Below are 14174 nucleotides of genomic sequence, written 5' to 3'. Positions count from 1 at the left end.
TCTGGGTGGGACGCTGCTTCTCTGAGAGACAGCGACCACGCCCACAGCCATGCCTTTAGTTTATAGCAGATGCTATGAGGCAAAGTAAGGACATGACCAAGATGTTTAACAATATTCTCTTGGGTTTCAATCCTACTCAACTACATGCACCTGAACTCTATCAAGCCCACATCACTCAGGCACGTGGGGCCACTTGTTCGGACCATAGGTTTAAGCTTGCAACTACAGCTGTTGGCTGTAATTGTGCTGGGAGGGCCCTGCCCTCCAATCTGGGATTTGCACGTGGCAATGAAAGGACTGTACCCTCTTATCAGTCCAAGGCTTGAACCTGTCCAAAACACTGTAGCGGCTCCCTACAATAAAGTTTTAATTCTGTTTCTTTGTTACTAATGTTGTGGCCCCACCCCATAACAAAGAAACAAAGGCAAATTTCCCCATCGAATTTCTGAATAGTATTACTCCTTCGAGAATGCTGTGTCATAAATTAAAATTGAAAGTGGGTGCAATCATCATGCTATTGAGAAATCTCAATAGTAAATGGGGTCTTTGTAATGGTATCAGATTTATTATCAAAAGATTATGACCTAACATTATCGAAGCTGAAGCATTAACAGGATCTGCAGAGGGAGAGGCTGTTCTGATTCCAAGAATTAATTTCTCCCCATCTGACACTGGCCTCCCATTTAAATTGATTCAACGACGGTTTCTCGTGATGCCAGCATTTGTGATCACTATTAATAAATCACAAGGACAAACTCTAGACAGAGTAGGTATGTTCTTACCTGAACCTGTTTTTGCACATGGTCAGTTATATGTTGCTTTCCCTCGAGTTTGAAGAGTATGTGATGTTACAGTTAAAGTTCTAAGTACTTCATCACAAGGGAAATTAGGCAAGCACTCTGAAAGTGTTTTCACTCTTAATGTGGTGTACAGGGAGATATTAGAATAAGTTTAATCACTTTATAAGTCATTATTTTCATCACTGTTGTTTTTATTTCATGTTTTTGTTATTTTCATATCATGTTTTTGTCATTTTTATATCATTTTGTTGTTATATCCTTTTGTTATTATATCCTGTCGTTGTTATATCCTTTTGTTACTGTTTCTCTCTCATCGACGTTTCTAACTCTCTATTCCACTCCCTTCCTCTGTGTAAAAAATCAAAAAAATATATATTTTTTAAAAGGGAATTAATTAGCAGAGATATTTTAATATTGCTATTTTCCCTTTCTCTATAATAGAAGTGTAAGAGATGAAAGGAAATTAGTAAAATGTATATGAAAATAATATATAAATTTATTAATACATAAACAGTAACAAAAGGATAGTTCAGGTGCATGTAGTTGAGTAGGATTGAAACCCAAGAGAATATTGTTAAACATCTTGGTCATGTCCTTACTTTGCCTCATAGCATCTGCTATAAACTAAAGGCATGGCTGTGGGCGTGGTCGCTGTCTCTCAGAGAAGCAGCGTCCCACCCAGACCCGGCTTTCATTCTCTTGTCTGTCTTTTCTAAGCCTTTCAGCCGCCCCACTCAGGTTCACACCTTAGAAAGATCTGCCTCCAGGCTCCCAGAGCGGTCCCTGCCTCAAACCCTGCCCTTACAGGAAACAGCTCCCAAAAACAGCTTGGGGGCGGGTGCAGCTGTTGCCAAGATAACCCCTGTAGGACTGACTTCCTTCAGGTTGGTCGTGGCTGTTTGTCCCTATGTGATGAACACCACCCATTGTGTTTACAGTGGGGCCTTGACTTATGAGTGTCCCGACTAATGAGTTTTTCGAGATACGAGCCATCTCTCGGCCGATTTTTTGCTTTGAGTTGTGAGCTAAAATTCGGGTTATGAGCCAGCTTCAGATACCCCACAGCTAGTTGGCACAGCGAACGTCACAGTGAACGTCACATCAGCCCAGCATCACGTGTCTCACTCGTTCACTTTTAAGTTGACATACGAGTAATTTGAGTTATGAGCTCCGTCATGGAACGAATTAAACTCGTAAGTCAAGGCCCCACTGTATATAAGTAGATAATTACAATGTCACAATTATTACCTGATAATTTGAAGTCCTGAGGGTAGACTATTTATAAGCGGGAGGACTGAATGATAGGCAACTAGCTGAACAGACTTAACATCTAGTAGCAAATAACCATTATCTCCTGTGAGTATACAATCTCTAGTCTCCAAAACTGGCTCATATTTCATTTTAATTATTACATAATAATTTATATGCTTAGATTCTTCTTGTATTAGCATCTCTTTACTCTAGTGTGGCTAATCACTTTTTTTTTTCAACTCGTTTTCTTGCCCCTAAGATTGTTTTGCTCTTTCTGACTAAAATGACTGTTGATACATAGCTCTTGTTTTTACATTCTCTGCAATTATAGTCTGCCCAGAGTTCAACCGATTTTGGCTAAGGCTCCTAATCTGTGTGCCTGACCTAGGATTGACCTGCTCTCTGGGTGGACATTCTGCGTTTTTTTGGTGGCTTCGGATTTCCTGATTGCTCAACTCTATCCTTCCTAACCCCTTTCAGAATCCTTGGAACATATTACTGAAATGTGCTCTCTTGCAAAAAGAAGTTGTAAACAATTTCTTGTTTGATAGATGACATATATATATATATATATATATATATACACACATATATATACTCATATATATGAGTGTATATATATTCATCTATTTATTTTTAATTCTTATTTTTAATTCTATATTTTAACATTTTAATATTATATATGTTTTAAAAATTGAGCTCCAATTTTTCTTAAAGATTCTTCTTGCCAGTTAATATGTCATGTAGGGAAATATGTTTAACCATGGTGCTTACTTTTGGCATTAATTTATTTGGCAATCAATTGCAGAACATACTTAAGTGCCAAGTACTATGCCAGGTAGCAGTGCTATAAACATTAATAAAATATAATCACTGAATTTAAGGACAATAGGAGACAGACTTGTACACAAATAAGAACCAAGTCATCTTGGTCATCTCTGAAAATTTTTAAGTTTTAAGAGCAACATTGACTGAAATTAAAATCATCTCCAACACTGGTGGACCTGGATTCTACAGAGTGCCAAATTTTCTAATAATCTTATAACAATTAATGTCTCTCTTCTTGAGGAAGGGAGCAGTCTAGGACACTAAGCTTCAGAATTACAGTCAGTATTATACAATAGGATTAGAGGTCCATATCCAGTGTCAGATAATAAAGCCTCCCTCTCTGTATCTGAGTGTAAATTTGCTATGAACAATAAATAAAGGAAAACATATTGGCAGTTGAAACATCAGGAAGGAACATACACCACTGGGGATAGGATCCCAATGAAGGTCTCCTGACTCACTAATAAATGCCTCTATGACAGTGGCAGAGATGACAGAAAGTGAGGCTACTAGGAACACAAAAGTAAAGCAGCTTCTGGCTTAAATAGTTCAATTTGAGTCTTCTAAGACAACACAGGTTTGGGTGCCCAACTAGTAAGTCTGAGAAAGTGGTCTGACCCAACATTGTAAACCACTAATGACTCCAATTTCTCCAGATGTTCTTCAAACTTCTACTCCTTTGTAAAATTGGCCTCTAAAATTTCTGAATTGCCCCTTATTACCCTAACAAAATGAACAAGTTGTAGAAGAGCCAGGATCTTCCTAGAATTGTATTTTTGGTGAACCCAGCCTGTCAAATCCTTGACCAAAAATTCCTGGCCAGTGGCCACATTAGGGCTTAACAAGTGGAAGAAAAAGTACCATTTGTCACTTCCCAATAGAATGTATGAGGGTTTTGTCATGTAACCAGATTCTAAACTTGCCTTCAACCCTGAAGTCCTTGGTGCCACTGGGTCCCCGGAGATGCAAGACCTGCTCTCAATTTCCGTTTAATATAATCCATAACTGGAGCTCTTCCTGGAGCTCGTGGGGACCATTCACAGCAAGCTGACTTCCCTGAGCATCTTCCTAATCTGCGATGGGACTGTTGAAATTCTCTTAACCTTCATTGTTGCCCAGCTTCTGAGCAGTGGAACTAAGCTCATCGATCCACAAACCATGCCCTGAATATGCAACCAGATGAAAGAGTTCGGAACCAGTTGTCACATAAGGCAAACCATACACCTCTAGCACTTAGTCTGGCTCGGGGTTAGCTTGAGACATGTCTAAGAGCTTCAATAATGTATCTAGACTCTGGATGGCTGACAAGATGTCACAGTGTCCAACCTGCAGGTCCTGAATCCTGGGGCCTCTCAAAAGACAAAGGTGAGAGTGGCCTCTGGTCATACTAGCTCTTGAGGACCTATTGGAAATCTCCAGGTGTTAATATTGAAAACCCAGGAGAAAACAGCCCAACCCAGGAAGACAGTTTCAGAATATGTTGGGCTGAGGCCACCTGAAATGAATCTAATGCAGCCTGTCAGACAGAAAGATTCCTTTGGATGATAGCCCAGCTTCATCCAACCACCTTTATAAAGCAAGCAGAGACATCATTCGCTTTCAATTCAGTCCTGCATTTTCTCTAATTGTTTTTCTCTTGTTTGATATCCTAAGTATGAGACATAGAACATCACTTCCCCAGAAGATCCACATCCTTTTCACCCCTTTGAACACCTTCTTTTCTTTAGCTCTAGAGTTTCCTCATTCTCTGGCTACCTATTTAGCAATGACCTTACCAGGTACTACCATTCTGCCACAGAGATCCTAGGGTAGAACAGTCCTAAAGTTTGAAATCAAAGAAATGCAACTGGGACATCCACCTTATCCTATTGCTCCCAGTTCCCTCTGAGATAGCAAATCTCCTTTTCTTTCCACTCTTTCCTCTTGTTCCCAACGCGTCCAATCTCATCTATAAGTCGTGTGATTAGAAGTCACTGGTTTTGGGGACAGTTTGGGTGTATGCTGAAATTGTTGAAAACTAATTATTATTATTATTATTTTCTTTTTAGGTTTCAAATTATGGCAATTTATTTTATTTTATTTTATTTTTATCTATAATTTCTTTATTGATTAAGGTATTACAAATGTGTCCTCATCCCCCCATTAACCCCCAACCTCCCCTCCCCCCCACCCCATGCTCTCATCCCCCTGTTGTCCGTGTCCATTGGTTTGGCTTATATGTATGCATACAAGTCCTTTGGTTGATCTCTTCCCCTTACCCCCACCCTCCCCCTGCCTTCCCTTTGGGAATTAGTTGGAGGACGAATGACATGGCCACCCAGTCAGTGAGCCAGTGCTTTGCCTCTGTTCTCAGGGAAGAGGCTGTGTGGATAACATTTTCTACCAGCAGCTGGAGCTGCCTCTTCTGAGAGATAATGAAGGAGAGCAAAGAAAGGGCAAGTCAGAAGTCAATGTTTTTCCTCTCTCCTCCCACTCCTCTTTCTTCTGTCTCTCGGTTTGATTCACAGAGAACAGCCTGCCAGTAATGCAGTCAGGTTGTGGAGACAGATTCTGCACATGTAGGAAGTGACTATCTAGGGCAGTCACAGCCTCCTCAATTTCACTTTTCTCCTTAGGGAATGAAACAACAACATATAAATAATCAACCTCTGTGCTTCCTGGGAAGCTGGATTTGATCCTCATGATGAGAAACAGATGCTAGATTTGCTTTGCCAAAAAGAATTATAAAATGTTCTACTCTATACTAGATATTCATGTATTCTCCTCACTTATTTACCAAATGATTTAGGGTAGCTTACAAGGGTGTAGGCCATAGAGCAAGAAAATATCAATTAGGGAAAATATAGCATAATGGATCCACAGAGTAAGGATAATATCCCACATGCCAATTTCATTCTAACATGGAATAGGAAATAAAAGGAAAAATGACTTCTCATTTAGTTTCCAAACTATTTTGAAACAATTAAGCTTTCTATCAGCATGAACAATGCATCAAGCCTATTGCACCAATGAGATTCAGATAATTGTAATAAAAAAAAGTAATGACAATGCTGATAAACAAGTTAACTTGGGACTAGAATGCACTGCATACATAAGTGAAGGAGACAGGTAATGTAATCACTGAATGGAATCTATATTGTTGAGAATGTAGAAATTACACATGCTTTAGAGAAGAGACCAATTTATATTGACATTTTTGTTTGTCAGGACTACTTGAGTGCACTTCATAGATATATTATGGCTTATACTTCATCTTTCCCACATTCTGTGATGACCCACACCTCAGTTCTCTGATGCAGACAGAGCCTTTGCCCTTAGCGCTCTCTATCATCTCCCCCGCCCCCTCCACTCTGGGGGTTTAGAACTCAAATGATGCAGATGCATTGCTTTTTTATGGAAGACACAAAAATACTATCGTTGTCTTTTAGGAAGCAGAAAAATATGAGGAAAGGTGATTAAAACTAATGAGACTCTGAAAGATATGGATAAGATTAAAACAAGAGCTTTAGCAGTAAAGCTCTAAAGACGTAAATGAGACTCTTCTCAGTGGGTATGATCCTTGACTCTCTGGGATACGAAAGCAATGGGCACCTTCACACAGTTCAGGTGAGAATGTGAATAAGTGAATTTTTATTGGAAGGACTGTTTGGCAATACTTACATGTACTCTTTGCCCTCCACCCCCCCACACCACCACCACCACCAAATCAAACTTCCCAATGAATATTCTTGCTGGAGTTGAAAGGTCATGTTTGCAAAGATGTTAGTCACAACAGGCCTTTAATTTCAAAGACTGAAGTCAATTGAAGTGTCCACCCTAAGGAGCTAATATCCTAAATCCAGTAGGTTGCTATCAAGAGACACTATTTAGTAAACATGAAGAATGAGATGTGACTGTGCTCATATGGAAAGATTCCCAAAATAAATTACTTCATGAAAAATGTAACATTAGGAATGGCTTGCCTTGTTTACCTTTGAATAAAATGTTTTATAAGAGTTATATACATAGGGTTATATATGCTACCACACGCATAATGTTCCCCTCTGGAAGAAATGAAACTGCTATCTCCATGAAGAGGAACTGAAAAGGTGTCAGGAGATTCTGTTGCTTTCTGGTTAACGGTTCTCTACTACTTGAATGTAATATACCATGTACGTATTACTAAAATCCAGAAGGGGACGCTTACACCCTGAAGGCGGGGGAATAAAGGTCAGATTGACCAAAAAGGCACCAATCCACCTGGAATTTTGCAGCTGCCTGTTCCCCTTGATTTCAACCCACTTGGTTTGTTGCTTTGGGATTATTTTTCCACTTCAGCTGCTTATTTCCTGTTTAACTTTGATTAGCTGACTCCTACTCTTTAATTCTTCCTGGCATACAATGTATCTCGCCTGCCCTAATTGACTTTGCCTCCTTTGTCCCTGGACCTGGAGTCTGACTGCAGCTGTTTCTGTTCCCAAGTCAGTCCATTTTGGCCTCAGTATATCCACTTCATTCTGGTCTCAACTCTCTCACTCTGACAGTTTCAGCCAATATGTCATCTTGCAGAAGAAAATTACAAATAACTTTCTCAAAAACACAAGTATGCACTGTCATTTTGTCTTTTAAAAAATAAATTTAAGAATTTTAATCTAGGCATTCTTCTGGATTCAAAAGCTAGGAAAACAGCCTTGTAAATCATGAGCAGCAGCAAAATTTCAAAGGGACAGGTCCCATCTCTCCTCAAATAGATCACTTTTGAGAACTGAATGCCCCTCAAAATCTGGTAAACTTGTATTCCAGATGGTTCATTAAAAGAATCAGGACCTGAGGTCTTTGCAAATGTCTTCTTTCCAGGGAGGGGGAGAGCAGATCACATACATTCGGAGTATGTGTGATCCTCCTATACTGAAGAGAATAAATCCTCCTATACTGAGGAGGATAAAAGTGTCATATGACAGTCTTAGCACCCAGTCTCAATGCCCTTATACCAGCGGTTCTCAACCTGTGGGTCGCGACCCCTTTGGGGGTCGAAAGACCCCTTCATAGGGGTCACCTAAGACCATCGGAAAACACATATATAATTACATATTGTTTTTGTGATTAATCACTATGCTTTAATTATGGTCAATCTGTAACAATGAAATTGGGGGTCACCACAACACGAGGAACTGTATTAAAGGGTCGCGGCATTAGGAAGGTTGAGAACCAATGACTTACACGAATGAGACCAAGGAAAGCTAGGTGGATGTCCCAATGCCTTGAGAGGATGCGGAACAATAAGTCTCTGTGGGAGACAGAGTCTCAGCAGGGTGAGCCATTATGGCTGGTGAGGCAACAAAGGGGTTCCAGGAACAGGAAGAAAAGCCGCCTTGGTCTTTAAATGTGCCCACTTGAGCTTCTCTATGGCAACCTCATGGTTCACTAGCCAGGTCCCTTGTTTCTGTGAACATGACAACAAATTCCAAGCTGTGCCTGTCCAGCCCACCAAAACAAGCATGTTGGGGAAAGGCCAGAATCTTTCCAGAGCACACTGTTCTGTGACCCTAGTCAGACCCTTGACAAGGAAAATCTGGTCAGAGGCCAATAAAGACCTCAACCAGGAAGAATGTGTTGTTGCCCCTGCTAGAGGCATACAAAGGAGAGCTTGTTATGCATGTAACTGCTATACTCATCAGCGATCCTGAGACCTTTTGACCTATGGTTTTAGGTGCCACTGAATCTGTGGAATATAAATTTTTAAAAAATTTCATAACTGTCACAGTTCCTGGAACCCTGAAGGCCTCCTAAAGCTGGCTGTCCACCTCGGCTCCTGATCACTCTCAGAGAGTTGGTCTGTTCCTCCAGGATCTACTCCTACTCCGCAAACTCTCTAGCTTTTCAAGTGAGGAACCAAACACATAGATACCCAACCACTTCTCGAATTTCAGAGAAACCAGAGAGGAGCCTTGAAACATATTAGCACAAAACTAGCTATGGACCAGAGCCAGAGTTATAGCCCATAATTAGCACTTAGACCATGCAGCTTCGGGAAGAACTCGGAGAGTGAGAGGCTGGTGGCCTGGGAGCCTCACTCTGGCATCTAAAGCAGATAGGAAGGAATATTCCATTCAACACCATAGATTCAACCAGGGACATTCATCCCCCTCCCCCAACCCAATCAACATCCTCTGATGTTCTAGTTTAAAACCAAATGCCCTGACCTGATTTCAGTCTTTTAAAAACAGAATTTCCCTGGGCAAGGCCCTAACTTAATCAAGCTCTTGTTTGATGCTAATACAGTCAGTTTGGCAGTTGGCTGCCACCACACAGGTGGGAATCCTCAGCCAGCATCAGTCTGAGTCAATTCAGTCAGAAACACTGTGTACACAACAGGGATATCTGTTGGCCAGACAAATGGGGGTTCCCCCGTCAGCATGGAGTATAACCAGAATAAAACTGGTTTATAAATAGCAATGATTGAACAAATTCATGGAAATCATAATCCCACCTGGGCCAAGAGATACAGACCAATCGAAAAATATCCCTAGAATCCATCAGATAAAAACTTTCTCTGCAGTGTTAAAGGTCCCTTCTTTCAATGTTGTAAAGATGAGACCTTGCTTACCTGGCCTTGATGGTGAGTGACTGTGCGTTGCTGATAGCTAGTCAGGGTGGGCAGGGTTTACACACGTCCTCTCACAACTGACCAATGTTGATACTGGTACTGAAAATAATGGGACCAGACTCCCAGAAATCAAGAATGTCCTTTTTATGCTAATACCCTCACCATAAGTTTTCAAGAGAAGGTCTATGGTGGTAGAGATAGGATCCTGGGTCAGGCTCAGAATGCCTCATTTATGATACAGATCCTGTCATAATGAGATCTAGGGCTGGGGTGTATTAGGATACTTCTTCCCTAGGTAGGAGTTGAGCAAAATACTGTTATTTTTATTTCCAGTGTGCTTTAGGCCTATATTTATCCTCTCTGTTCAAGCTATGGGAGTATATATCAACTACCCTCCCAGAGCTTCTCCCACAGGAGGCTGTGAGACACAAGACTCAGTTCCCAGGTGCCTGGCTCCACCACCCACCCTCCAATGGAGGCTGATGGGCAGTGGCAGGTCCTGGGGCCTGCCCACATCATCTGGGATCTGGTGGTCCTTCCTCCTGAGCCCACGTCCAATTTTAAGATTTTCTCCTATTGTTTTAAATGTATTGATGGGAAAGAAGGGGCTCAGAGTACTTCTCCCCTGAGTGCAGGGTTTTAATTACTCCCAGCCCTCAAGAGTGGATTATGTATGCCTCAACTCTGATTCTTCTTATAGTAACTAATGGATCAAAATACATTCACCAATAGCCAATATGGGATGATGGTTTCATCCCAAGGAAGAAAGACCATATGACTAAATCAAAATTTGAAACTAAAAAGAGAAAGTGGCTAAAGCATATATTGAGAGCATTCAAAGGTGTTTAAACATAAAATGTTGCAAGGAGGGAAGCTCACAGGTTAGAATATACTTGAAACTGTACAGGTGGCAAGAGATCATGACCTGCATGTGAATTTCACTTCCTCTAGTGAGGCCTGTGAAAGCTCCTTTTATTCAGATATTGAACTTGACTTAAAATGAGAGCCAGAACAGTGAAATAAATGTATAAAAACAGAAAAACTCTTTATGCAAACAACAGTTAAACACATTACCTTCACAAAACCCTCTGTTACTTAGTCCTTACCAGAATATAAGTTTTTGATGTGTGATTTACAATAAGAAATATAAAGCTTAATCAAAAGTTAAATAATTTGCTTCATTTTTCACAAAATGGAAATCATGTTTCATTATTCTTAACCTCAAAGTCTTCTTTATTGGACTTCAACTCTTCATTCATTAGCTAGGTAATTATTGACTAATTACTCCTTGTGGGCCTTATCTGCTTGACCTGTAATTTTAATAAGGGCTCCATGTAGCAGGTATGGTACCCAGGATTCTTTTTTATTGGGCCCCGCTTCCTTCTATTGTTGCCATAAACTACTCTCCTGAACAATAGCCAGGAAGAAAAAATAGCCACAAAAAGCACCACCCAAACTCCTTCCCATTTTAAGAGATTTTTCTGACCAATACCCAGACCTGCATCCATCATTCCCACAAGTAAAGGGAGCCCGTCCCTGTCGTTCCACCTGCATTCATCACTTATCCTACTCTGGCGGTACCCTGAGCCACAATGAATAATCATCGCTTCTAAAAGAAAACCTCCGGACGTATCCATTTTACAGAACTAATCAATGAAAGAAAACAACCACAACCCAAAACCTGTTGATCCAGACAATACCAAAACGCCTAGTGGTTTAAACTAGGCACAACAGTTCCCATCACATCTATGCCTCTAATTTTATACTGTCAGTTCTTACATGAAAAGCACCAATCTTGAAATCACTAAGTTACTTAGAATATGAGACAAGATTCCTTAGGAGAAATATGCTCCAGCCTGCATAGGGTGTCATTCCTTCTCTTCTATTATTGTGTCATGTGACCTAAAAACCATTGACAAGTAGGGCTTCTAGATATTTTACACCAACATAACTTCTTGGTTTCAGAAGCTTACCTGGTGGGATGAACAAACTGCCCACACATACCTTGCAGAGCAAACACCCACAGGCCACTGCTGCTCTCAAAAGCAGCTCTCAATTCATGTCCAGAACCTATGAATCGCCTGGGGTGTGTATGGGGTGGGGTCGGTGGGGGTTGGGTGGGGAAGACTGGCTGCAGATGACACCCTCCTGGGACTGGGCACACAGCAAGGAAAAAACACTTACTTGCTCCCACGTGACGGGTCTCCGCCAGCACCTGGGCTCCCGGGAGCCCTTCCTCTCCTCCTGGGCTTCTCTCTGAGCTCTCTGGCTTCCTGGGCTCCGGTGGCTTAGATGGTGTTGCTAGATTAGCATCTGCCCTCACCAGCGGATGCCACCCAGGCTCGGCAGTAAACGGCCCCGCTGAATTGCCAGCTAGAACCCGAGTCCCTGGGGCAGCTGCCCAGCCACTAACCGAGGGAACCCCTCCAGCCAGATGCGCAGTGGAGCCGCGCCCGCCGCCGGGAAGCTGTTTTGTGTCCTTCCCCCTCCTCCCTCCCCGCTCCTCCGCCCTCAGCTCCAGGCCAGTGTTGGACTTCAACACCCGGGCGTGGGCGGGGTGATGTTGACTGAAACCGGCTGCGGAGGCTGCTGCTGCCGCCGGACCCCGCAGCCGCGAGGGCTTGTGCCCCAGCTGCCTTGGGAAGGGAGGGGGCGAGGGGAGCGGGATCTGTAAGAGGTGGAGCGGGGAGAAGACTTGGACTTGAAGAAATGGAGAGGCGATTCAGAGCAGGGATGCAGCTAAGGTGGGAGGTTGGAGAGGATGGCAAAGCGATGTGATGGGGAGGGAGAGGAGGGGAAGAGCGAGAGGGGACGGCAGCAAACAGGTCTTTGCCTCCAGTCGCTTTCTCGGTCGCCTTGCCCTGCTGCCCCAGTGGAGCCTGCGGCATTCAAATCTGGACATGGCAGTGGTGTGGCTGTGAGGTGTGTGTAGGTGTGTGTAGGTGTGCAGGTGTTTAGGGAACAAAGGCCTGGAGCTACAACCTCCTCACTCTAGGTTTCTTTCCAGCTCTGGTGATTGGAAACACAAGGGACACGGGAAAAACGATGCATTTTGGAAATTTGGGGGATGGTGAAGGGAAAAGTTGTCGAACCTTCTTTCTCAAAGGGAGTTTGGAGATTTTCCCACACCATAGCACATTCATTTTATCATTCCAATTTGTTTGGAAGGGGTAAAGTTAACTTTAAAAAAAAAAAATTCCTGCAACACACTGAGGAGAGGGGAAAAGAAATCATGTATATTTATGAGATTCAAATTGTATATTGCCAGTTATAGAACAGAGGAATAAAGTGGGATTCAGCTAACACTGTTTCTGTGCAAAGCCATCTTAGGCACAGCATGTTTCATTCACGATTCACAGAAAGGGAGGGTCTGTTGCATGTATTTTGTTTGTTTGTTTAAATTACATGTTTATTATGAAAAATTCCAAATATATACAAAAATACAAAGAAAGTACAATAAACTCCTATGTACTAGTACTCAGCCTCAACTATTGTGACACACAGACAATCTTGTTTTTCTGTATCCTCCTTCCCACCTTAAATTAACTTAAAAGTGGTTTAGATGTCACATCATTTTACCCAAAAATACATCAGCGTATGTCTCTGAATGATAAGGATTTTTAAAAAATATAACCCAAGACCATTATCAGACCTAAAACTTAACAATCATTATTTTGTGGTGTCAAATATGCACTTGATTTTTTTCTAACAACATATGAATCACCAGCTTTCTTCTGCATGCTTTGTGGTGACAATACAAGTGAATTTTCCAGTGCATAGAACTTTTCCTTGGAGCAGTCTGACCCATCCCTTCTCACTTAGTAAAATCCTATGCATCTCTCAGTACATTCAAACATAATATAAACTTAAATTTATTAACATCAAATATTTGATAGTTTGAATAAGATATTTGACATAAATAAAGAGAAGTGGAGTAGGCCCCTCTATCTGCGGATTATCTTTCTGTGGTTTTAGTTACCTTACTGTCAACTACAGTCTGAAAATATTATGTGGAAAATTCCAGAAATAAACAATCCATACGTTTTCAAGTGCCATTCTAAGTAGCACGAGGAAATCTTGAGAACCCCGTTCTGTCCGACGAGATGTGAATCCTCCCTTTGTAGCCATCGTGCTTATCGGAGCGATTGTCATGGCATCACACGGCTCATGTTCATGTACCACCATTGTTCTTCATAATGGCCCCACAGCGCAAAAGCCATTATGCTGGCAATTTGGATACTCCAAAGAGAAATTTTAAAGTTTTGAGTGAAAGGTGAAAATTCTCTACTTAATCAGAAAGAAAAAGGAATCGTATCCTGAGGTCGCTAAGATCTACGGTAAGAACAAATTTTTTACCCATAAAATTGTAAAGAAGGAAACGAGAAATTTGTGTTCATTTCGCTGTTTGTTGCACCTCAAACTGCAAAAGTAGTGGCCACGGTGTGTGATAAGTGCTTAGTTAAAATGAAAAAGTCGTTAAATTCGTGGGTGGAGGACATGAATGGGAACTTGTTCTGATTGGGGACCACGTGTTATGCCAGAAAACACCGAGACTACAAGAAAACTTCAGCCAGGGACACCCGGAAATAAGTGGCACCACACCGCTTGTTTACTGAAAGTCAGGGGTGGTCACACAGATTGAGGAATAGGTTTGGTATTTTGTCATCTCACAACATCACAAGAAGAAGGGTGAGGAACTACAATAGGGT

At 41.7% G+C, this 14174-nt stretch overlaps 1 protein-coding gene across 1 annotated transcript in view; it reads right to left on the bottom strand.

Moving 5' to 3' along the window:
• SCN7A (sodium voltage-gated channel alpha subunit 7) overlaps positions 1-13593 on the bottom strand; it is an 87744-nt gene extending 74151 nt beyond the window's left edge. The window contains exons 1-2 of the mRNA XM_036319674.1: positions 13507-13593; positions 11650-12133 (exon numbers count right to left, since the gene is read on the bottom strand). Coding sequence (XP_036175567.1) covers positions 11650-12133; positions 13507-13593 — 571 coding nt within the window. The remainder of the gene's footprint in view (positions 1-11649; positions 12134-13506) is intronic.
• Positions 13594-14174: the final 581 nt, after the last annotated feature.

Source organism: Myotis myotis, unplaced genomic scaffold, assembly GCF_014108235.1.
Source record: "Myotis myotis isolate mMyoMyo1 unplaced genomic scaffold, mMyoMyo1.p scaffold_m19_p_8, whole genome shotgun sequence".
Taxonomy (NCBI): domain Eukaryota; kingdom Metazoa; phylum Chordata; class Mammalia; order Chiroptera; family Vespertilionidae; genus Myotis; species Myotis myotis.
This window is presented reverse-complemented; position numbering and strand designations above follow the sequence as displayed.